The 22749-nt window shown below is 33.2% G+C and overlaps 2 protein-coding genes across 4 annotated transcripts in view; one reads left to right on the forward strand and one right to left on the reverse strand.

Moving 5' to 3' along the window:
- LOC106070531 (uncharacterized) overlaps positions 1 to 18268 on the forward strand; it is a 25330-nt gene extending 7062 nt beyond the window's left edge. Inside the window, exons 3-14 of the mRNA XM_056013298.1 lie at positions 121 to 229; positions 423 to 513; positions 5829 to 5977; positions 6601 to 6712; positions 7406 to 7600; positions 10587 to 10784; positions 11950 to 12037; positions 12709 to 12812; positions 13157 to 13273; positions 13860 to 13973; positions 15060 to 15158; positions 15930 to 18268. Of these exons, the coding sequence (XP_055869273.1) occupies positions 121 to 229; positions 423 to 513; positions 5829 to 5977; positions 6601 to 6712; positions 7406 to 7600; positions 10587 to 10784; positions 11950 to 12037; positions 12709 to 12812; positions 13157 to 13273; positions 13860 to 13973; positions 15060 to 15158; positions 15930 to 16169 (1616 nt within the window). The 3' untranslated portion in view covers positions 16170 to 18268. The remainder of the gene's footprint in view (positions 1 to 120; positions 230 to 422; positions 514 to 5828; positions 5978 to 6600; positions 6713 to 7405; positions 7601 to 10586; positions 10785 to 11949; positions 12038 to 12708; positions 12813 to 13156; positions 13274 to 13859; positions 13974 to 15059; positions 15159 to 15929) is intronic.
- LOC106070532 (WD repeat-containing protein 53-like) lies at positions 18204 to 22383 on the reverse strand. Of its 3 annotated transcripts, none has more exons than XM_013230458.2 (2): positions 22262 to 22383; positions 18204 to 21133 (listed from the first exon to the last, which is right to left on the reverse strand). In XM_013230458.2, exon 2 carries the CDS (start codon positions 21131 to 21133, stop codon positions 20108 to 20110), a length of 1026 nt encoding a protein of 341 aa, XP_013085912.2. In that variant the 5' UTR covers positions 22262 to 22383; the 3' UTR covers positions 18204 to 20107. The 3 variants fall into 3 exon arrangements, with proteins under 3 accessions (XP_013085912.2, XP_013085913.2, XP_055869272.1); XM_013230459.2 differs by having other exon boundaries at positions 22296 to 22360; XM_056013297.1 differs by lacking the exon at positions 22262 to 22383 and adding an exon at positions 21311 to 21708.
- Positions 22384 to 22749: the final 366 nt, after the last annotated feature.

The raw sequence follows: 22749 nt of genomic DNA on the forward strand, positions 1-22749 counted from the left end.
AAGTTACTTTTTTTTATTATAAAAAACATCTAATTAAAAAAAAAAAAAAAAAAATATATATATATATATATATATATATATATATATATATATATATTAAGGCAATATTCATTTTTACAGATATCAGCAAAAGACATTGGAAACCAATAGAAAATAGAGCCTGCTGCTTTAACACTGATTGTCGCAAACAGTTTTCTGCCCTGTTAGAACGTCCAAAACATTGCCGCAGGTACATAATGGGTGGAAATGATATTTTCTTATAAATTAATCAGTTTTTGCTTTCTAAAAATTTTTTTATTGATATTATTTTACCGATCTTTATTGTGAAAATGTAAAACTTTTCTATAATTTTGCTGAAAAAAAAACGTCATTGTGTGAATTAATGCGTAACAGTGAATTGCTAAAAATCTCTCTTTTTTCAGCTGTGGCGAGGTGTATTGTGATAATTGTGTCAAATATAAAAGGCGCCTTAGTAAATTAGCCCAGCCTGATCCTAATGGAGATTTTTATAAAGTAAGCTGTTGATGCTTTTAAACTAGATCCTGTATGGGTCTTCTCAACCACTAAAAAAATGCTTGTGTATTGTATTAATTTTGCTCCTTTTCAGGGGTTCAAGATCTAATGCTTACAAAGCTTTGCAGTCCTGATTTTGTAAAAATAAAAGGCTGTTTTTTAACAGTCATGTTCATGGCATTGCATTTGGAATTTTAAAATTTACAATCACTGAATTCTATAAAATGTTTCAATAGTTGTCATGCAACATCAGAAATCATAATTTTAACTGTTTGAGTGTCATTTTATTTTCATTTAGTGCTATGGGCAAAACAAACTGTAGCTTAGTCGTCCCCCCCCCCCACACACACACACACTTACTTGGGATTCTAAGGATATTTTAAAATCTGGTCCTGATTTTAATTAGAATATTGTCAAAAGATGCAGCTATGGTAAACCTAGTTTGATTCTTGTAATAGATAGCCCTAGCACTCTATAAAATATAAAATGTCACACAGATAACATATTCAAGCTAGTAAGTTCAAACATGACACTTTGTCCATGTTGTTACTACTTTAATACCCATTGAAAGAAACATTTCTTATTCTATATACTTGGACTAATTCGTACAAGTGCTGCTTCTTTTTAAGTGCCATTAGAGCATGGAATGGGTTAGAGACTTAGTTGAGTTCATCTCACTGATTAACATGCATGACTAGATTGACACATGAAATGTGTAGGATGTAATTATCTTCTCTTTTGAAGTAATGTTTGTATTTTATAAGAAGAAGACCCATTTCCTTGAGGTTCATCAGATGGTAAAGTTTGAATTAAATTAGTTTGTATTGAATTCAGGTTTAAGCAAAGAGAGGTAACTCTAAAAAATCATTCTAAAAATATATACTCCTTCATCCTCACCTTAGTCTGTTGGGGCACTTCATTTGATTTGACAACCATGTCTCTCCATTCCTCTCTCTTTGGCCTAGATTAGAGTCTCTTCTGGGTTTATATTCTCATTCTGAACAATACTTTAACAGCTCTTTTTATAGAAAAGTTTAAAAAAAAAACAACTCCTGGTAACTTTCTATCTTATCTTCTTCTTATCTTATATAATACAGACGTTACTTCAAAAAAGATGATGATTACGTCCTACGCGTCATGCATTTAGTCATGCATATTAACCAATGACTTAAATTCTGCCAAGTCACTGGTTTTCCTGGCTAGCTCAGGCAACCCATTCCATGCTCTAATAGCACTAGGGAAGAAGGAGTATTTGTACAAATTTGTCCTAGCATATGGGACGAGGAATGTGTCTTTATCTTTGTGTCTTTCAGAGTATTTTATTAAATTTTGTTTTTGTATTTGAAGATTATGGTTCAGTGTTTTATGTATAAATGCTACTTTACTTTTGAGTCGTCTGTCCTGAAGGCTTTCTAAATTGAGTGATTTTACTAAAGGTGTTACTCTAGTCAAATGTGAATATTCGTTTGTTATGAATCTCACTGCTCTATTTTGTGTCTGTTCCAGTTTCTTAATGTTTTCTTGAGTTGAGGGGTCCCAAATGGAGGATGCATATTCTATTATTGGCCTAAGCAAGGTTAAATAACGTTTTAGTTTTATGTTCTTATTTGATTTATAGAAATTTCTTTTAATAAATCCTAATGCTTTGTTTGATTTTTTTGTAGTTTGATCAATTTGTGGATTCCATGACAGTTTTCATTTATTATAACACCTAGGTATTTTGCGTTTTTAGTCTGTGTTACTGGTTTGCCATGAATAAGATAAGTGGAATTAATTTGTTTTAGTTTTTTTGTTACTCTTAACAACTGACATTTTTCTGAGTGGAAAGACATGTTCCAATTTGATTCCCATTTCTGTAATTCATCTAATTCTCTTTGTAAAATATCTGTGTCTTGTGTTGTTTTTATTGTTCTATATATTATGCAATCGTCTGCAAATAATCTGACTTTTGTTCCTGAAGTAATGCAATTTATTAAATCATTTATGTAAATTAAAAATAGTAGTGGACCCAAGACTGTTCCTTGAGGTACACCTGAGTTTACTGTTATCAGTGTTGATTTAGAGCCATTTATTATTACAGTTTGTTCTCTCCCTATCAGAAAATCTTTAATCCACTGATGCAGTGGACCATTAATGCCGAAATATTTTAATTTTTTAAGCAAACTATGGTGAACTTTGTCAAAAGCCTTAGAAAAGTCTAGCAAGATAGCATCTATTTGTTCACTATTATCTAAACCTTTTGAAAAATCATCCATTAGTCCTATTAGTTGTGTTTCACATGATCTATATTTCCTAAAACCATGTTGGTATGGTGTGAGGACATTATGTTTGTCTAAGTGGTTTATGATGTTGCTACATATTATGTGTTCTAGGATTTTACATGTGATACTGGTCTGTAGTTTCCTGGGTCAGATTTTTCTCCTATTTTAAATAGGGCGGTGACATTAGCTTCTTTCCAGTCCTTTGGTACTCTGCCCTGGTTAAGTGAAGCCTGAAAGAGTATTTTGAACACTGGGGCTAGCTCATTGCTTAGTTCTTTGAGTAATCTAGCTGGAATACCATCAGGTCCAGATGCTTTATTTGGTTTGGTGTTGGCTAATAGTTTTTGAATTCCATTTTCTTATACTACTATATCTTCTATGTTGTCTACTTGGTTCAAATTCAGTAATATGTCTTTGTCTCCTGGGGCTGAGAATGCTGATGCAAAGTATTTGTTTAGGATGTTTGCTTTAGTTTCATTATCATTATGTATTATGTTATGTTCATCTTTTAATGGCGCTATGCCTGTTGTTTCCATTTTCTTAGACTTAATGTATGACCATAGGTTTTTGTTGTTATCTTTAGATATTACATTGTTAATGTATTCACTCTGCAGCTGTCTGCTTACTTTTTGGGTTAAGTGTTTAATTTTTATATACTTTTTGTAAACTCTTTCTGCATTAGTTTCTTTAAATTTTCTTTATAGGTTTCCCTTCTGTTTACAAAGCTTTTTTAGTCTATTATTAAACCAGCATTTATTTATTTTGTTTGATGTGTATTTAGTTGGTATATGATTTTCTATAATGCTTTTAAGATGGTTTTTAATGAAATTCCAGAGGTCATCGACTGGTTGGTTAATGTCTTTTTCTAATAAGAATGTTTGTTGAAAGTTTAATGCAGCCTGGTGTAGTTGTGTTAGGTTACATTTATTCCAGAGTAAGATTTTTTCTTTTGGGTTTTGTATTAGCTACTGCTTTTATCTGACTGTGTATTTTTATGATCTCATGGTCTGATAGACTAGGGATAATATCATAATCAACTACTAATCCAGGTCTGTTGGTTAAGAAGAGATCTAATGTGTTGTTTGATCTAGTTGGCTTTTTAATGATTTGATCTAAACTTAGGTTGTGTAAAGTTTCTATGAAAAGCTCATTTATGTCCTTAAGGTTTTGGTGTTTATCTATGGTTAGTATTTTCCAATTTATATCAGGTAGGTTGAAATCACCCATAATCCAAAAAACTGCATTTTTATTTGAACATAGTTCCTGCATGTATTCTAAACTAGAATTTGGTGGTCTGTAAATGCTGCCTATTATTAGGGATGTTGAGGTGGTATTAATTTTACAAAATGTTGATTCTATATTTTTGAGTTAGGTAAGGTAATTTCTTCTGCTATAAGAGTGTTTTTTATTGCTAAGAGAACTCCTCCATGATTATCAGCCCTATCTTTTCTAAAAATTTCATAATTACTATTGAAAATTTTTGCATTATAAATTTCAGGATGTAGCCAAGTTTCTGTTCCTGCAATTATGTCTGGTTTCTCACATTCTAACAAAATTTCTAAGTCTGCTGTTTTGTTCCTAATGCTTTGAAAATTGATTACTAAGGTTTTAAGGTATTTTGGTATTACTTCTTAAGTAGGTTTGTTTAGTGAGGCTGTTGTATTAATTTTAGTAGATTTAGGTTTAACAGGTGTGGATCTGGCTAGTGGTTGGTGGTTTTGGTTTGGGATGGTGTTTAGGATGTTGTATGGGTTAGAAGTGTCTGCATCAAAGGAATCAAACAGTCCTGATGTAAACTGAGGTAACCCACACAGTACACAGTGCCATGATGCGTCTTTGTTGCCTAAGGCATAATACACAGGTGTATTCATAAGGAGACATGATGCATGGTACCATTCATCACAGGTGTCACATTGAATGGCTTTCTGTTTCATGGTGCATACTTTTTTGCAGATGTTGCATCTATCTTTAGATCTAGGCCCTGGATTTGACTCTACATCTCCTGCTATTAATATTAACAGTGATAGGTATTTATTTCTGCTGTGTCTGATTGAGAACTTCCATTTGTGATGGGTAATCTTCTTTAATGTTATGGATGTGTATGTTAGGTTATTTTTGAAGTTGCATTGATCTAAAATGTGATGATTGATTATGACTGTTGTTTCCTTTTTAAGTTTAGTGCATTAGTAGACTGTAAACACTGCATTCCATCACAATTATTGGGTTAATAAAGTTGGCATTTGTGCATCATTGAAAGTACATAAATTTCTAAAGTTGAAGAAAAAACATGAATATTGATATATATGCTCCTATTTATTATTAAACTATATAAATCATTGTTCTACTATCAACAGTTGAATGATGTTTTTTTTTAATTAAAAAAAGAATCATGGATTGTTACCTCCACTGTTGCTATGTGTCATTTTTTATCCTTCAGTCTTTGTCTGAACTGCTCTTTTTACAATGTTTCATTGGTCATAGCTTAAGATATATATATAAGTATAAAGCCTTGGATTTGAAAATGCAAAGTAAAAATAAAATAAAAAAACAACAAACAAACTTCCAAATCTGTTTAGGTACTTAGAGAAACAACAATAGCCCACACTATGTTGAAACTTTGACCTCAACTTTAGCTATCTCATCCAACAATGTCAGTTGGTCTAATTATACACAGGTTTGTAAAGAACTAAAAACTAACAGCCAAAGTTTCAAGACCTTTTACAACAGCTTGGAAATCCTGCATTTACAAATAATAGGCTTAGAAAATAAAATAGAAAATTTGTCAGTCAAACTGTTGTATTGAACACTTGTTATATTGATGTTCCAGTTTATTTCAAGATTTTCTTAAGTTCTAGTAGAACTCTATTCTATAATATGGTAATGAATATGAGAAGGCTTTTTCTTCACATTTGATATTACAAATGAATTAAATCAGTATAACATTGTTTGACTCTCTCTATATTTTACACCTAAACACTCAACTGTTAAAGGCATTTGATAAACAGTAGTGGGTCTCTTTATTCATTTCACACCTGTAATATGAACATTGTGCAGGTGTGCAAGAGCTGTTTTGATCAAGGGAAACTGAATGATGGCCAAACCACAAACCACACCACAGAATTTATAGAGTTTAGAAAACATGCTAAGAGAAGTGCCTATGTGATCAGTCGAAGAAATTTCCATTTGAACAAAGAATGTGAAAGGTATTGTTTGAATTCTAGGACTGAAGACTAAAATGTAAAGTAGCATTAATGCGTAGAACCCTAAACCATAACTTACAAATACAATACAGTGCATAAATGATAAAGGCTTCTTTCTTATTCAATATATCATAGAAATTCACTTATGTACTCTTTCTTTCCAAATGCCTTCAAAGCATGGAACATGGAAATCTCTTACTAACATAGAAGACTTAACACATAGAAACATACAGGACATAATATTCTTGAAGCGTTTGTAATTTATTAGATATAGATTAAAAGCCTATGATATTGAAAGGCTTGCCTGTTGGATTTTGTCCAATGCCATAATTTGGAGTTGGTTACCCTTGCCACACGTAAAATTATCTCCATTTTTTAATTTGCCTGTTTCTGTTGTGATTGAGGTTTAACAGGGAGGGATCTCTAACCTTCTTCCTTTCTCGTAATGGCAGAGTTATGAGATAAGAAGATGAACTCAATTTCCACTCCCCCCTCCTTTTTTTTTTAATTGTTTCTAAAGACAGTTTTAATAAAAATAAGAAATCTCTAATCATTTGAATTTTATTTCATTTATATTTTGATTATAATAAAATTGAAAGAAAACCTGTTTTTTTTTTTATTTCTAGACTAATTAGAGGATTCAAAGAAAGTATAGGAAATTCTGGAATCAATTTTAAACTTCATGAGATGAAGAGCTTAATTACAACACCTGATTGGATGAAATCTAGCTTGTGGCTAGTAGGCTAATCTTACTTTTTCTTTTTAGTTTTGAAATATAAGAAGGAAAAAAAACATTAATGGCCAAGACAATAATAAAAGACAAATGAATTCTGCAAGCCACAAAAGTTTTATGGTTACAAAAAATTAATTTTAACATTACTTTTAAAAAAATATTCATATCCATTGCATATTTGTTTGTTTCTTAATTCCCCAGTTCTATATCATACTCTTTGATTGAAAAACAATTTAGGCCCAAGAATCCATTTCAGACATTTATATTTGTCCTGTCCTGTTGGCTCATATTTCTCACGGCTATGGCCAAACTTTGACTCACAGTGCTACCGCTGCGGAGAAGAGAAAGCAGTGTCTCATATTATTTTTTTTACTGCCCCAGACTTTCTGATCTCCATTTCGACTGGTCTGGGGAACCACTAATTCATGACCTGTATGGTGACATGTATGCACTATGCAAAACAGCAGGGTTTCTGTCCATGGCTTTTGCAAGAGAGGATTTGAACCTCTCAAGCCCTCACTCAAATGGAGTTTGATGATGATGATTATATTTTGTGCTATTTATTCCTATGCTCTGGTAATGTTATATGTACTGGGAATTGCACAATTGTAAAACTAATTTCCTCATGGATAATAAATATTATTTTTTATTATTGTTATTAGTTTATTATTGTTTAACAAATAATTTCCTTTTTCTAGAGAGAAAATATGGCCGCCTCCTGCCACATCTGCAAACAAAGATTTAGTTTGTTCACAACCAAAGACTTCTGCAGACTCTGTGGTGCCTCAGTTTGCAAGCTTTGTTCTACTAAAGACTTACTTCTCTACTTAAATGACGAGGACAAAGACAATGAGCATTGCCAACCACAGCTAGCCATAATAAAAATTATAGGGGTATGTTGGATATAATAAATTATACCTCTATGAGACTAATAAACCATGCTATACCCCTCATCCCTCCTGCAGTGACCAGTAAAATATGAATGATAAATGATGACCAAAGTGTTTATGCATTAAGTAGCCAAGTCATTTGTTTAATTCCTTTGAGATTTAAACACAACTCTTGAGTTGTTACTTAGACTTAGGTCCTGCCGCGCCGTTCGGCGCATTGGGCGGCAAGCTGTCTCCATAATGATCTGTCACTGGCAATGTCTGAAGCCTCTTCCCATCTGGTGTCCACTGTTCTGAGGTCCTCCATGAAGGTGTGTCGCCAGGTAATACGAGGACGTCCCTGTTTGCGCTTTCCTCGTTTTGACTTCCATGTTATCGCAACTCTTGGTGTGCATAATTCATTTTGACGTAGAACATGTCCCGCAAACCTCATGCGACGCTCAGTCACAACCTCACTAAGTGTTCGACTCCCAGTTCGGCAAAGGATTTCCTTGTTTGAGATCCGGTCTGTGTAACTGACTCCCAAAATCCGTCTCAGCCATCTCTGTTGAGCCACATTTAGTCTTTTCTCAATTTTGACAGATGACTTCCACGTCTCACATGCATATGTAGCAGTTGGAATGACGATTGTGTTGAGAAGGTGTATTTTTGTCTCGAGTCCAATGGCTTGGCTAGTCCAAATAGGCTGCAGCCTTTGGAAAATGCTCCCTGCCTTTCCTATTCGGCACGCTACATCATGGTAAGCATCTCCATCATTTGTTATGATGCTGCCAAGGTACGTGAACTTGTCCAGCTCTTCAAGCTTTGACTTGCCAAGTCTGACGGGGACACCCTTTGCCTTATATCCCACTCGCATAATTTTAGTCTTATCCAAGTTTATGCGGAGGCCAATTTTGGGTGCCTCTCTGTCTAGGCTCTCCGTCATTTCTTGAATGCATTTATTTGTAGCCCCGAGTAGTGCAACATCATCAGCAAAGTCCAAGTCCGTCAATCGGAGTTGTTCATGCCATGGAATACCAAAGGCAGTCTGGTTCATTGCTCTCCTCATTATGTAGTCGATGGCTAGGAGGAAAAGGAAGGGAGATAAGATGCACCCCTGTCTCACACCTGTCTCGATTGTAAAAAACTCTGTTGTTCCCTCTTCTGTTTTAATGCAGCAACTAGACTGACTGTAAAGGTGTCGTAGGATCTGGACGAATTTTTCTGGTATACCGTATTCTCTAACTATTTTCCATAGTGATTCTCGGTGGACACTATCAAACGCTTTTTTGAAGTCCACGAAACTGATCGTTAGCCGTTGTTGATACTCAAAACTTTGTTCTATGATATTTCGTAAAACGAAAATCTGCTCTGTACATGATCTGCCTCTTCGGAAACCTGCTTGTTCTTCTCTGAGCCTTTCATCTACAGACTGTTGAAGCCGTCTCAACAAAACAGTGCTGAAAACTTTGCCTGGGACAGAGAGGAGAGTAATGCCCCTCCAGTTGTTACAGTCTGCCAAGTTGCCCTTTTTTGGAAGCTTTACAATCACTCCCTTTTGCCAGTCCTCTGGGACTTTTGAAGTTCGCCAACAGAGATTTAAGAGATCAGTCATTCTGTTAACAATGCACTGTCCCCCATATTTTAGCATTTCTGCTGATATCATGTCTAGTCCTGGTGCTTTGTTATTCTTTAGCACTGCAATGGCCATGGTAACCTCCTACCTCCTCAGCAGTTATTGGGTCTGTCTTGACCTTGAGATCATTGTCTGGAGAGGGGTCCTTGAATATGTAAGTTATGTCTGGCGACAGTTGGTTAAGGGTCTCTTTAAAGTGCTCTACCCATCTTGCATCCTGTTCTTCTTTCGTTAACAAAGTTTTGCCTTGCTTGTCTTTTATTGGTGCCCCATGTCCACTCTTTGCTCCAGTGAGATCTCGGACAATACGATGGAGGGTTTTTGTGTCATTTCTGCTTGCAGCTGCTTGTGCCTCTTGTCCCTTCTGCTCAATCCAGTCCCGTTTATCTTGCCGACAGCTTCTCTTTACTTTCAGATCTGCTTCCCTATAGGCTTCTTCCGCTAGGCTGCGATCCTGTGTTTCATTTTTCTGATCTCGTCTACGTTTGGCCTCTTTCCTCTCATCTATCAATTTCCATGTTCTGTCTTGTATCCACCGTTCCTTGTATGAACTTCGCCTCCTTCCGATAACTTCTTCTGCGCACCCAATAGTGGTATCTTTGAAGTTGGCCCACTCTTCTTCAAGGGTCAATATATCTGCAAGAGCCTCAAAGCGGTTCGTTAGTTTCAATTGGAACTGTGCTGCAGTATTGCCGTCTTTAAGCTTCTCTACATTAAATGGGCGGGGTCGTGTGGCTCGTTTTGGTTGGCGTTTCAATCGGAGCTTACATTTGCCACTGACAAGGTAGTGGTCTGAGCCGATATCAGCTCCTCTGCGGGTCCGCACGTCTAACAGAGATGACCTCCATTGTTTGGAGATGCAAATGTAATCTATCTCGTTGAAGGTTTCCCCATTTGGTGATCGCCATGTTTTTTTGTGTATTTGTTTGTGCTTAAAATATGTGTTTCCATTGTTGGATGCGCAGAGAGAAATCAAACGCTCGCCATTATCACTGATGTTTTCTGCAGAGCCATATGGTCCCATTACATATTCAAAGCCAGTTCGGTTGGGATTGATTTTGGCGTTAAAATCTCCCATCAGTAGAATTAGGTCGTGAGTAGGTGTTTCATCAAGAGTGGTTTGTAGTTGATTATAGAACTGATCTTTGATGGTATCTTCTGCATCCTCTGTAGGGGCATAAGCTTGGATGGTAGTGACTTTAATTTGCTTTGTTTGGAGTCGAGCTGTAATGATGCGGTCACTCTTGAGTTCATCTACCTCTAATAAATACTGAATTCTAAACTCTAAGCGACAAAAACAAATGAGTTATAGTTCACCCATTGTAAGGCTGTAAACTCTTATTATTTTGTATTCATTCTATTTGTGTGTACCAGTGCCCAAACAAAGAACCGGAAGTTTGCCTGTACTTAAAAGTGTGCTTGCCTTGTAAAGACAAGATGATACAGAAACAAGTTGAAGCATTGGAAGAAGAAGACAGTGTAATGGTTGGTTCAAATTTCATGGAAAACCTTAACAAAATTGACCTGAAATTAAGGAAAGAAGAGGAACAAGTGAAATCTGAACTACCTAAAGTAAATAAATGGTATTTATACATAAAAGTATTAATATTGTATTATTATGATGATTAAGAATGCTTGTTTGTATTGCACATCTATTCATACAATCATCATAATTTTAGCATATTCATTGGGCATTAATCTTCATTACATTCAAAAATATTTTTTTGCATGTTAAGTATACCTTATCTGCAACTGACCAAAACCTACCCATGCCACTTATGCGGATGGCTTTTTAAAGTGAGGATTGGACTTTACAGTCATCTCCGCTTTCATAGGATATGAGAAATGTGCTCATCTTTGATCACGAAGGATGAGCTAAAGATATATCTGTGTGAGAGGCTTCACTATTGCCCGATATAGATGACCAACTCCATCAAGATTAAAACTGGAGACTGACGTAACTCAAATTGTAATCAAAATATATACCACTGTCAAACACAATTTTGCAAAAGTTAAAACTTCCAAAATTTTGTTTCTTTTAAAAGAGACTGGACCAGAGTGCACTGAGAATTCTATAGGAGCATGGCAGACATGCTATATTAGAGCTGTAAATGTCACCTGTTGTGTTTGTGACCCATGATTAACAAGTGTGTCATGTGGCCACCACAAGGACCAACCACCTTTACTTTTCTCCTACTAATGTTAGGTTTCCATTCAAGTTGGGTGGACTCAGAGACACCCTAAAAATCCTGAAATTAAAAATTTCAGTCTTCACTGGGATTTGAATCCAAATCACCTCAGTTCAGAAGCCAAACGCTATAACAAAAGCAATAATAATATTGGAAGAGATATATAGAAGTTTTATATTTGTATACTTAATTGAAAAGGATGAGTTTAAAAATTATTTTCAAATAAAGTTTACTTTGTAGGGTTTTACATTGTGATTTTATTGATATTATTATTATAAATCTTTTTATATTCCATAATAGCTGAGGTGTAAATAATATGTGTACATTTTGATCAAAAAAATTGTAATCTTTTTTTTTTTTACTACTAATAATGTCATAACAAACTAAATACTTGTGGAAAAACTCAAGAGGCTTAACAAAGCAAATGAGCCACTTAAATTTCAGAGCAAAAGTAAAGACATAAGGAAGGGTTCAGGTTTTTTACCATACACCTCTTTTAAATATTTAAATATTATTATTATTTAATTATGTTTTGTATTGTTTTGTAGTACACAGCAATTGTTGAAAGTCTGGAGGACAAAACAAGAAAATCAGAGTATCAAAACAATATGAAAATTTTGGCTAAAGCTCAGGCAAGTATAATCTGTAGAGGGAGATTAATTTTATTACATCTTATAGAACTTAATTTGGTTTTATGTGCAACAATTTGAAAAGTCAAGATTTTGTTTTAAATTGTACAACAGATTTAGTATTCTATAATAAATATAAATTACATTAATTTGATAAAGGTGTTTATGTTTTGTAAATGCATTTTAATGGTCCACCAGCAATCACAATAATCTGATGGTACCAAATAAAGACTCCTTTATTTATTATTATTATCTTTTGTATTTTTATGTCATATTAAAAAAAAACTTAAGTGTTATATTTAAAAAAAAATGTATTTGTTAAATATAAGTAAATGATTAGTTTTAAAAACAATTCTTGATTTCATTATAATTTTTTTTATTCTTTTTCCCATCTGAATCATACTTAAATATTTTTCTTTGTTGTTTTGAAAAACTTTTTTTTCTTTTTTTTTTGTATATTTTATTTATTTTCTTCTTTATATTTTATGCTTTGAACAGCTGTTCTTTGCAAAATATTAAGAATTAATTTTAGAAGGGCTAACTTTGGCCAGTATTTCAACCCTATTCCACTTCTGCAGGCTGATTCTAATTGTAGAAACATTTCACAACTTCATTCAAATTTGTGATTATTATTAGTATTATTATTATAAAAAAAATGCCTCTCATCTTCATAGACAGATTTAGCGGATGTTTTGGCTCATCACGTTACAACAGTTCAGCAGTTAAAAAAACTTAAACCTGTTACAGATACACAATCTAGTGTGCTAAAAAAATATATTCTAGTAAGATTTATTTTGTTTCTAATTCATAATATCCTGGTACATAGCTTATATAAAATAAGCAGTTCAGTTTGCTTTGTATATTTTTATTTAAAAAAAAACAACTATTTAATCTTTGAATTTTTATAACAATAATATATTTTTTACTATAATTATGAGTTTGTTTTTTTTTATTTCCATTCTTTTGATTTAAAAAAAATGGACTTAGCAGTAGTATAGCTTCATATTCAATTATGTAAGTTTAATCTCTAATGACTAAATTGTGATAAATTTCACTTCTTAATGAGCCAATGTAATCAATTTCCCAACTTTGAACGATAGCTCTTAGTTTGTTTGATGTATTTCAGGCCAAATGTGATTTTTATATGAACTCCATGTCTACGTTTCGCTCACTGAAACATAAATTGTCTGAAGTTGTTTCCCCAGAGTCTCTACAGCTCATCCAACTCTCCATCGAAAAAGATGTAATGATTTTTATTCTAAAATACATTTATTTATTTTAGCTTATATGGATTAGAACCAAGTTGAACCCATAATTGAGAACATAGCTAAGATTGAAATGAAATAAAAATTTAAAATTATAAGAATTTGCTACACTTTTTTACAAGAAATGAAAAAAATCAGTTTTTATAAGTTGTTTTTTTTTCTAGACCTTTGTTTCCTTAAAATAATCCTGTGATTGACTAGTAAGTAGTATTTTAAACATTGTTAAAAACTCAAAATTTAGTATTGAGTATTAGAAAATTACTGCAAAGCACTTTGCTTGCTAAACTGAAGATTTTTGGGTTTGAGTTCTGATCTGAAATGTAACATCTTTATCTGGATTGCAACATCATACTTCACTCTACCAAGCTCTGATGTTATTTTTTTTTACATTATTTTTAGAAGTGTAAATGGATGTTTATACTGTTGACCTTGTTAACTTTGACTGCACTTTGACCTTTATACTTGGTTAAGAAACTTTTTATCACCAGGCAAAAGTTTATAGTTCATTTGTTCTTTTCTAACACTGTAATCTCAATGTCAGAATATATCTTTTTTTTTTCTAAGGCAATTATAAGCACTCAGGTATATGTGCGCCAGCTAATTTATGAGACCCTCCACATTTGCCAGAAATACAAACTGGAAGAAACTATTCCCAAGATGTTGATAAAAGTGGAAGAGGTATGTAGCTATTACAACTATTAACTGTTTCTTTTTTTTTTCAAATGTCATGTAGTCTTATAAAACCAGAAGTGACCACAATACTTTACAATATTCTAAAATGTGCCACATAGACATAAAATAGAGTAAATGATATTTGGAATGTGAAGGACAGAAACAAAAAGTGCTAGCAACAGCTAAAGCCTGGTGCAAACTAAAGAAACTTGCTGAAGATAGGGAAACATGTTGGAATATACAGTTCTTGTGCAAAAATCACTGAAAAATTAGATCTCTAATGGTAATTTCAACAGAACAATTCAACTTTGTCAAACCATTATTTTTTTATTTTTTTTTTACAACGTTAAATGAGAAGAGCATGTGTAAAATTACTTATTTGTTTTTCATTTCCTCTCGGTATGTGCAATTTAATGACCTTCTTTCATTTCATAGCTTTTGTTGATCATACAGATATAAGCTCCTCTGACATTGGTTCTTGCAGACTTGTTTCTAAGAAAGGTTTTAAAGTTTTCTCAAAGTTATGTAGACACATTTAAATTGATCTGGAATCTTGTGCTGCTTTTTTTTTTGTTAAATATCAAATATCATGTTCTCTCAGTTCTACCTTAAAATCTGGTTAAAAACATGAATTACTTGTCTTAGTGAATTAGAAGACCCAAATAAGACTGCTACTATCTTTATATTCACTGTCATCTCATCTTCATCTCTGCCTGTGGTCCTGTCTGGGCCATAGGTCACCAACCAGCTTCCTCCAGGCATCTTGGCTCTGGGTGAGTTACACCTACTGTCTCCCACGTCTTGCCCATCTAACCTCAGCACCATGTATATCTGAGCTGTCCTCTCTTCCTCTTGCCTTAAGGGTTCCAGGTGAGGACTTGTCTTGTGATATTGAATGCAAGCTTGGGAAGAATATTTACTTCTATAGGCTGCTGCTTATTTACTCTAGCAATGACTAATATTAATATTACAGCTCCATATAAATTTTTTTTTTTTTCTGTCATTTTGTTTTATATTAACATCTTTAAATCGAGGAGGTTCTGATGATGTAGTTTGACAAAAACTAATCCTTGGCATCTTGTTTTTTCTTAGAGCATAGAGAGTGACCTTAACACTTATTTTACTGCTGTGCAGGAAGATGTCAATAAACACATGGAATTATTGAAAGTTATTCTTCAAGAAAGAATAACGGTGAGTTGCAAAATAACATTTCCCCTGAGCCATCATAGTTTTTCACTTAATGTAACTGTTATGTATATATTACATTTAGTGCTACACATCATCTTCTTTCCTTTGCGTTCCTCATGGAACTTCCATAGGGCCTCAGTAAAAAAATGCCACTCTTCACTGTCTCTTGCTAGTTTTTTAATGGCTTCCCAGCTCTTTTCTGTCTCTCGGCTTCATCTAGTACCGCTACACATGGTCAACAACAAAATATTGTCCAGCTGGTGTAAGCCATCATGTCATTTGAAATAAATATAGTTGTCTTTTTGGCATTTACCATCCAGCATCGTATTTCTTTGTGATAAATAAATACTCATTAATAATTTGCATTTAGGATTAAATTTGTATATGATAGTTACTTCCAGACATTGTATTTTGGACTTGAGGGTATGACTTTTTAAGTTTTTTATTTTACCCAACATCACATAGGTTGTTTTTCATTTTCTATGGCCTCTCATCACCCTTAGAAATTCTTAAATGTTACCTTACCCTCTGGGCCTTTTGAGCTAAAAGGAAACCTTACTATTGGACTTCAACTAATATGTTAGTAAATATTTAAGTAATAAATCAAGAACCTGTTATAAAATTGAACCTTACCATGCCACTTAAATAGCTTTTTGCAACACTGTTATATGTTATATAATGTTTCACATTATTTATCCTAGATTTTTGTCTTATATTGAATATATATTTTGAAACATTTGTATATCAATTCTATTTATTTTTCTCAAACTAAAGAAGAACAAACTGATCAAGGTCTCAAACTCTCGGTTTAAAAGTTATGGCACCAGGTACATTCACAATTTAATGTACAGTAAAGTTGAGAATGTACTCAATCAAATTCTGAACCAGTTACAGTTGGTATCTGTTCTTCGAAGCCTCAGTGCAAGTAAAAAGGCTCTAGAAGATGCTTTGACCAGTTTGCAGAATGCTCCCCCCGAAGTGGATGAAACAGACTATGTTATTGTTGGTAAATAAATGATGTTATTAAAACTAAAAGACCCGGTGATGAAATGCAGTATTTCTTTTGATATGCACATGATTACATTTTTAATGGATTCAATAGATTTTATAAATTTTAATAGCTACATCGACCCATAAGATATTATGTCTATTGAGATTTTCAGAGCAATTTAGAAATCTTCTTTTATTTCAAACATCTAAATGTTAGTCTAAAACTGGTATTTGTATGTATAAAGTTTATAGAATCTTTTAATTCAGTGTATAAGATAATTATTCCCTAAAATGATTAATGATTCTTTTTTTTTCATTGTTAAAATATAGTTCATTTATGTTGCTTTTTTTTAAATGCAAATGTAAATTAAACATTAATACATTTAGTACTTATGTCAAGTAAAGTTCCCTTTTAGACCATGCAGTCTAGAGGGCAGATGGTGTTAACGTCATCTGTTTCTTTGGCCAACAGTTAACGAGCAGGTCATCATGTGACCAGCACAACCAACTTCCTTTACTTCCCCAACTAAAGTCAGGTACCCATTAGAGTTGGGTGGACTCAGGGGAATCCTAAAATTTAAAATCCCATTCTTCACTGAGATTGAACCTAGGACACCAGGTTCGGAAGCCAAGAGTTTAACCACTCAGCCACTGTGCCCTCACATTTTGTACTTAATGTGTTGTTTAGTTTCACGTCAGAAACTTTCTTTACATTATTTGACTTTTGTTTTTTAATTATTCAATGAGCTAAGGCTTCAAAAAGTTTTGTTTCCTAATTGCACTTCCATTTTTGAGCTTTTCATCCAGTTGTCTCACATTTGTGAAATAACATTGTCAACATTGTATCGGGTAAAATAGTTTTAGTCTTGCCAATGTGAAGGAAGCATTCTTTATTGCAGTGCTGTCAACCAAACAAAGATTAAAAAAAAAATCTAGACATTCCAATTACGTTTTTAAAATTGTACATTAATGTTGAGACCCAGTCATGATTAGTTCTAATTTTAATTCTATAAGTAAAGAGGTGTGAGTTCTGCATCATTCAACTTATTATATAGGATAAAATATAATGTTAATGACTTAGGCTTCCTGTACTTAAACATGCTACTTAAATGTGCTATGCCATGTGTTTAAAGATCAAACCAGTGTAATTATTATTTATGGTACTTAAAAGTTGCTTTAGTTTTAAATGTTAGAAATAATTTAATGAACAAAGGTGTAAATTTTTTGATAAAGATAATTTTATTTTTTTATGAATCTATATTGAGTCAAGTGTAACCGACACATTTCTTTTAAAATCCTTTTTTTTTTCATTTAAGGGAATGTTTATATTTCCTTCTTTTTGTCTAGATACACTTACATTGTTTTTTTTTGTAATTGTTTATGAACAAAATGTAACATTGTTATTGGATCAAATCCTCCGATCAATGTATGCTTAGAAATTTGCCATATTAACTTTCTAACAATTGTTCTACCTCAATATGTAGAATGATCTAAAGATGTATGATTTGTTGAAAATTGGATTTGTTTTAGTTTAGCCATATTACGTAATGTCTTTCAGTAATGTCAAATTGTTGACCATTATAGAACATTATACTATGTAGAACAAAAAATATTTTCATTATATAGGCTGCGTTTCAAATATCAATTATTTTAAGCTCTTTGTTGTTCTTTATTAAATAGAACAGTTGAATACATTTACTTGCTAATATATTTCCAATTCTTATGATGTTCCATTATATCAGATATGCCCAAAATGTTCTGTAGGTCATATAAGGCCTGCATGCTGTGCTGTCCAGCCCACCATATTGATGCTGCAAAGTGTACAAAATCGCTAAAATCCCCAACTTAATGAAATATATTTTTCCATGTTTTCTTGACCAGGTTGTTTCTTTGTCCTTATTTTGAGGTCATGTTTTTTTTTTGGTATTTTTCAACAATAATTGGTACCTTACCATATATCAACTCTGTCAAAAACTAACAATAAATAGATATGAAACATATTTTCTTAAGCACTTTGCTTGCACAGTAGTTAGTGTATTAATAATAAGAACAAACTCATTGCAATTTAGCTTTTATTGTTCATTGTTGGTGAAATTAAAATGTTGAAAAAAGAAATATTTATAGTGTCGTTTTAAATGTGTTATAAATAAAAACCTTTTTGTTCACTAGCACAGCATTAGTAGATCCAGGTCATAAAATATATTCAAGTCTCAATAAGGTGCTGCAAAGTAATATAAAGTAAAGACTTTTTTTACCCTATAAAAACAAGATTACAAGTGAAAATAAATAGATATATTGGTTCTATACATTTATACCAAAGGTCAAAAGTATAAGCTATTGCTAAGCAGCTGATAGAGACCAGAACAAAAGTAAATACAAGTACCCAGTATATATTCACATTCCCATTATCTAGCACATTTTCTTTTAAATATGTATCAGATTTATTTTTCTGTGTTGTAATAGGCTACTTAAGTAGTGCTGTTCATTGGGAGATTATCTAACATGCTGTAAAAAGGAAATTTTCTTTTGTACAAATCTACTATTTTTACATATATCATAAAATGTTTAACTCTCTCTAAGAAAGGCTTTCTGTTCTCACTGTATAATATTGTCATTTAGAAATGAACATTGGATTTCAACATTTTTTGTTTAAAGGGGCACAACTTGTCAATTTTGGACTTTCCTGTAGATATCCTAGCCCAGATCTTTGCATGGAGGACAGCTGGTGGGCTTTGAAATTGAGACCATTCTGTTTTAAGTCAGACAACAATCTATTATTTCATTCTAAAAAACTTGTATCATTAGATTATTTTTCTAGGTCAATTCCACATTGTAGAGATTTTCTTCTCTACAATACATTTTGTAATAACTATCAATCTATTTGTAATCTTCTATCTTGGGCTGACATTATATACTTGTATAAAACACAAACCAATATTATGTAGCCTTTTATAAACCCCATAACCCATTTGTCTTCCTATTAATCTATGCAGATGATGATCTGGTGTTCTAAAAGAAAGATTCAAGTTCTTGCACATATTTCTCACTATACCTAACTTGGTGTCTGCTCTTTATATGATAATTTTAAATTCAACCCTAGAACATAAACAGAGGAGATGTTTCTAAAGAGTTGTATATATTTAGTATTGAACGATTAGTAGCGAAAGTTTCAACAAATTACCCATCATCCAATTCATTCACCAAGTGTTCCCACCAGGAAGTAAAATGTATCACAGATATCTTTGAACATTACAGGTTTAACCATTTTGATTTTCAACCTTATTGACATAATGACAAAGTGACTCTGTACAAATGTATGTACACATTTTATTGACAGTTGGAATGAAGACTTCACCATTGTGTGGTAATTTTATTCCTTTTTTATTTATAGGAAAATTAAGCAGAATCTACTATATTACTACTATATCTAGGATAAATCAAACCAACATATGGGTACTTAAAAAAAAAAAAAAAAAAAGCAATACAAAAGAAATAAACTTAATATAAGATTTTACTATTTAAGGTAAGTTTATTAATTGTGGTGTTGACTTTTGGGGTTAAAAATGAATTAAACCTAGTCTAAAAGTATTTTAATTCAGAAGTGATACAGGGTTAAGGAATGCTTTCTTAGATTTACTTGTGGTCTCAAAGGACCTTATAAAAAGAAAACAGAAACAACTGATCTCATCTTTTGCCTTGAAACTGAACAGTTTTATCTATAAACGAGCACCCCAAAATGTAATAGAAAAGCAAAATTAGATTTTATTACAAAAGCTAGAGAATTGTGAGTAAAATTACTAAAATATAAATTTGTATTATAGCACACAGGATTTTAAACAATCTCACAAAATAAATTGCTGATAAATTAATAAATAAAGGCAATAGGTCATTAGGACTTTATATATATCTATTTTGTTTGTAAAAACCACTTTGCACTCAAAATACCCTGCAGAAATATGCTTTTAGGACAAGTCCAATATAGTGATATCTGATGTCTGATCGGCCAAGTATAGCAACTGTTCCCCATTAGCTCTGTAAGGCACCATCCAGTTGACCTTGCTAGAATGACTAAATGAGCGCACTTTGCAAAGTTCAGATATGGCAAGATTACTGTCATCCTCTGGATGAGCAGAGTCTCCATTTCCATTCATGTACACCTCAGCAGGCTGGTAGAGCTCTGCCTTAGTTAAATCCCACTGGTTGATACAAGAATCATTTCCAGCAGATAGGAGCATCTCCTCTGTTAAAAAATGGACCTGGGAGACCCCCTGCATGTGCCCCAGAAGTGCAAATTTGGGTTGTAAATTCTTCTGGCTGCCACTGAAAATTGGGATCTGCCCATTTTCTAAGGCACAGGCCAAAGTGCTGCCTGTGGGGGACACAGACATGTGATGGATGAAGGGAGGATTGATCATGTACGGGGCATCTCCAGGTGTGGCATGCAGCTCCTGCATATTGAACTGGTTCAAACATTTTGGTTTTGAAAAGTCCCAGTGCACCAACCGGCAGTCTAATCCACCAGTCACAACCTCCCAAGGTCGGCCAGGACGAAACACAGCAGTTGAACAAATGTTTGTATGTTTGAGCCTCAGCGTTTTGAAAACTTTCCTGTCTTGCAGGCCAAAGACTTTGATTTCACCTGAATCATCACAAGCTGCTAAGAACTGTTCTTTAGAGTCTAGTGTTATCTGATTGATTTCATCTGTATTAGAGTGCAACACATAAAGTGGTTCTTGAAATCTCTGTTGATCAAGGATAAGAATTTCTTCACCAAAAGCTGCATAAATTAAGTTTGGATTTTCCCTGGAGAACAGTACTGAAGTGCATTCTGTATCTGGTCTAGAGATTTTCCCAATAACTTGTCCATCATGCGACCAAATACACAGTTCACCAGCTTCTCCTCCAGATGCGATGCGCCCATTCTGCGGGTGTACATCAACACACAACACAGATGAAGTGTGACCTCCACTCAGTTTTGTTGGACTCATCTGAAAAACAATGTACATACAAAATTTTTAAAATATTGTCAAAACTATAATTAGGTTCTATTCATTAATTTAAAGGAAAAATATAAATGAATTCATTGTATGAAGAAACAAATTATTGATTTCCTAAATTATTATAATAAATAAAAAAAATAAATTTTTATTTCATTTTATGGTGACCAAGAACGGAGGATATTCCAGATATATATATATGGGAGTTTCAACTGTAAAATGTTTGACATGTTTCGGATGTTCCTTCAGAGTTGAAGATAATTTACTTCCTAGTCTAAACCTACTGCAGGCAACGGGGGATTAGAGCGGGCAGGGTTTGAACCCGGGACCATCAATAAATCCAAACGAAAGTTTAGTGAGCAAACTGCATGACCATGTAGCAAAGCATGGCTTTCTGCTCGTAACGTAATTTAATAGATGTAGGTCTACATACTGTCATAGATCTAAATCTAGGACTAGACTCTACTCTACTCAAGTTCTAGAATCTACTGCCTAGATCTATTAATCTAATCTATTGTCTATCTTACCATTATCTAATCTAGATCTAGGAGGCTTTAGTATAAATTAGAATAAATAGAGTCACTAAAAAGTGTCTAAAGTGACCTAGAAAAGTAGATTGTAAAGTAATATTAATATTTAAGTCTAATAACTAATGAGTAATACTAATATTATGTCTTCTATATACTACTAGTTAGATCTAGTAAGTAAGTAAGCTAGATGATTATGATGATACATGTATGTAACATCATAATCATACTGTCACTGTGTCATTCATGATTCTGAATCGATCATACAAATTATAGACTAGAACTAGAGTAGACAGTACTAGATTGAGTACTACTGTCACTGTCACTATCACTGAGTGTCAGTAGTGGACAGTAGAGACTAGAGTCCAGTCTAGATCAGTATGACTATCACTATGACTATGTATCATACTGTAAGACGAGTAGGCATACGACAGTAGTCAGTAGATCATAGATCTAGATCTAGATCATAATAGATGGCGAGGCAAAAGATAAATTATTTCAAAATATAAAAATAAACTGTTTAATTTGTGATTAATATACGTTATGATCTAGATTTCGGTTTTTAATTCTATCGTTTTAAAAGCGTGCTTACAATTACTAAATTAGAGTCTAGATCTATAAGTTACGTAGTTAAATCATTCATTCAACTCAGAAAAGGAGGGCGGCATGCAAATGTGTTGTAGAGATATCTTGATCTAGATCTACATATAATAGTCTAAATATAGATACTAAATCTAGGAAGCAAGGAAAGAGTTGTCATTCCTTTTGGTAAAAAACCCTAGATATAGGATAAATAAATACTCAAAAATACATAGACTGATTTAAGGATTACTGCTGCAAAAGAAAGAAAACACAAAAACATACATATAGGAAACCCTGCTGGACCAAGTAAAAACAAAGGACGTTTGGGCCACGAGGCCTTCATCAGCTATGAAGAAACAACAAAAGACAAACAAAATGGTGGTAGAGGAGCCAGACTTTTTTCGTTTAGCATGCTTTTCTTCCAGAGCTGATGGCAATACTTTTTCGCTTTCTTGGTCACCTGAGTCAGATGTCCTGAAGGTCCGAGAACTTCCGGTT

The sequence above is a fragment of the Biomphalaria glabrata genome, chromosome 15 (assembly GCF_947242115.1).
Source record: "Biomphalaria glabrata chromosome 15, xgBioGlab47.1, whole genome shotgun sequence".
In the NCBI taxonomy this organism is placed as follows: domain Eukaryota; kingdom Metazoa; phylum Mollusca; class Gastropoda; family Planorbidae; genus Biomphalaria; species Biomphalaria glabrata.

Excerpts from the sequence above, each read along its gene's own strand:
- LOC106070532 (XM_013230458.2), bottom strand. The coding sequence starts at position 21,133 with ATGAGTCCAACAAAACTGAGTGGAGGTCACACTTCATCTGTGTTGTGT.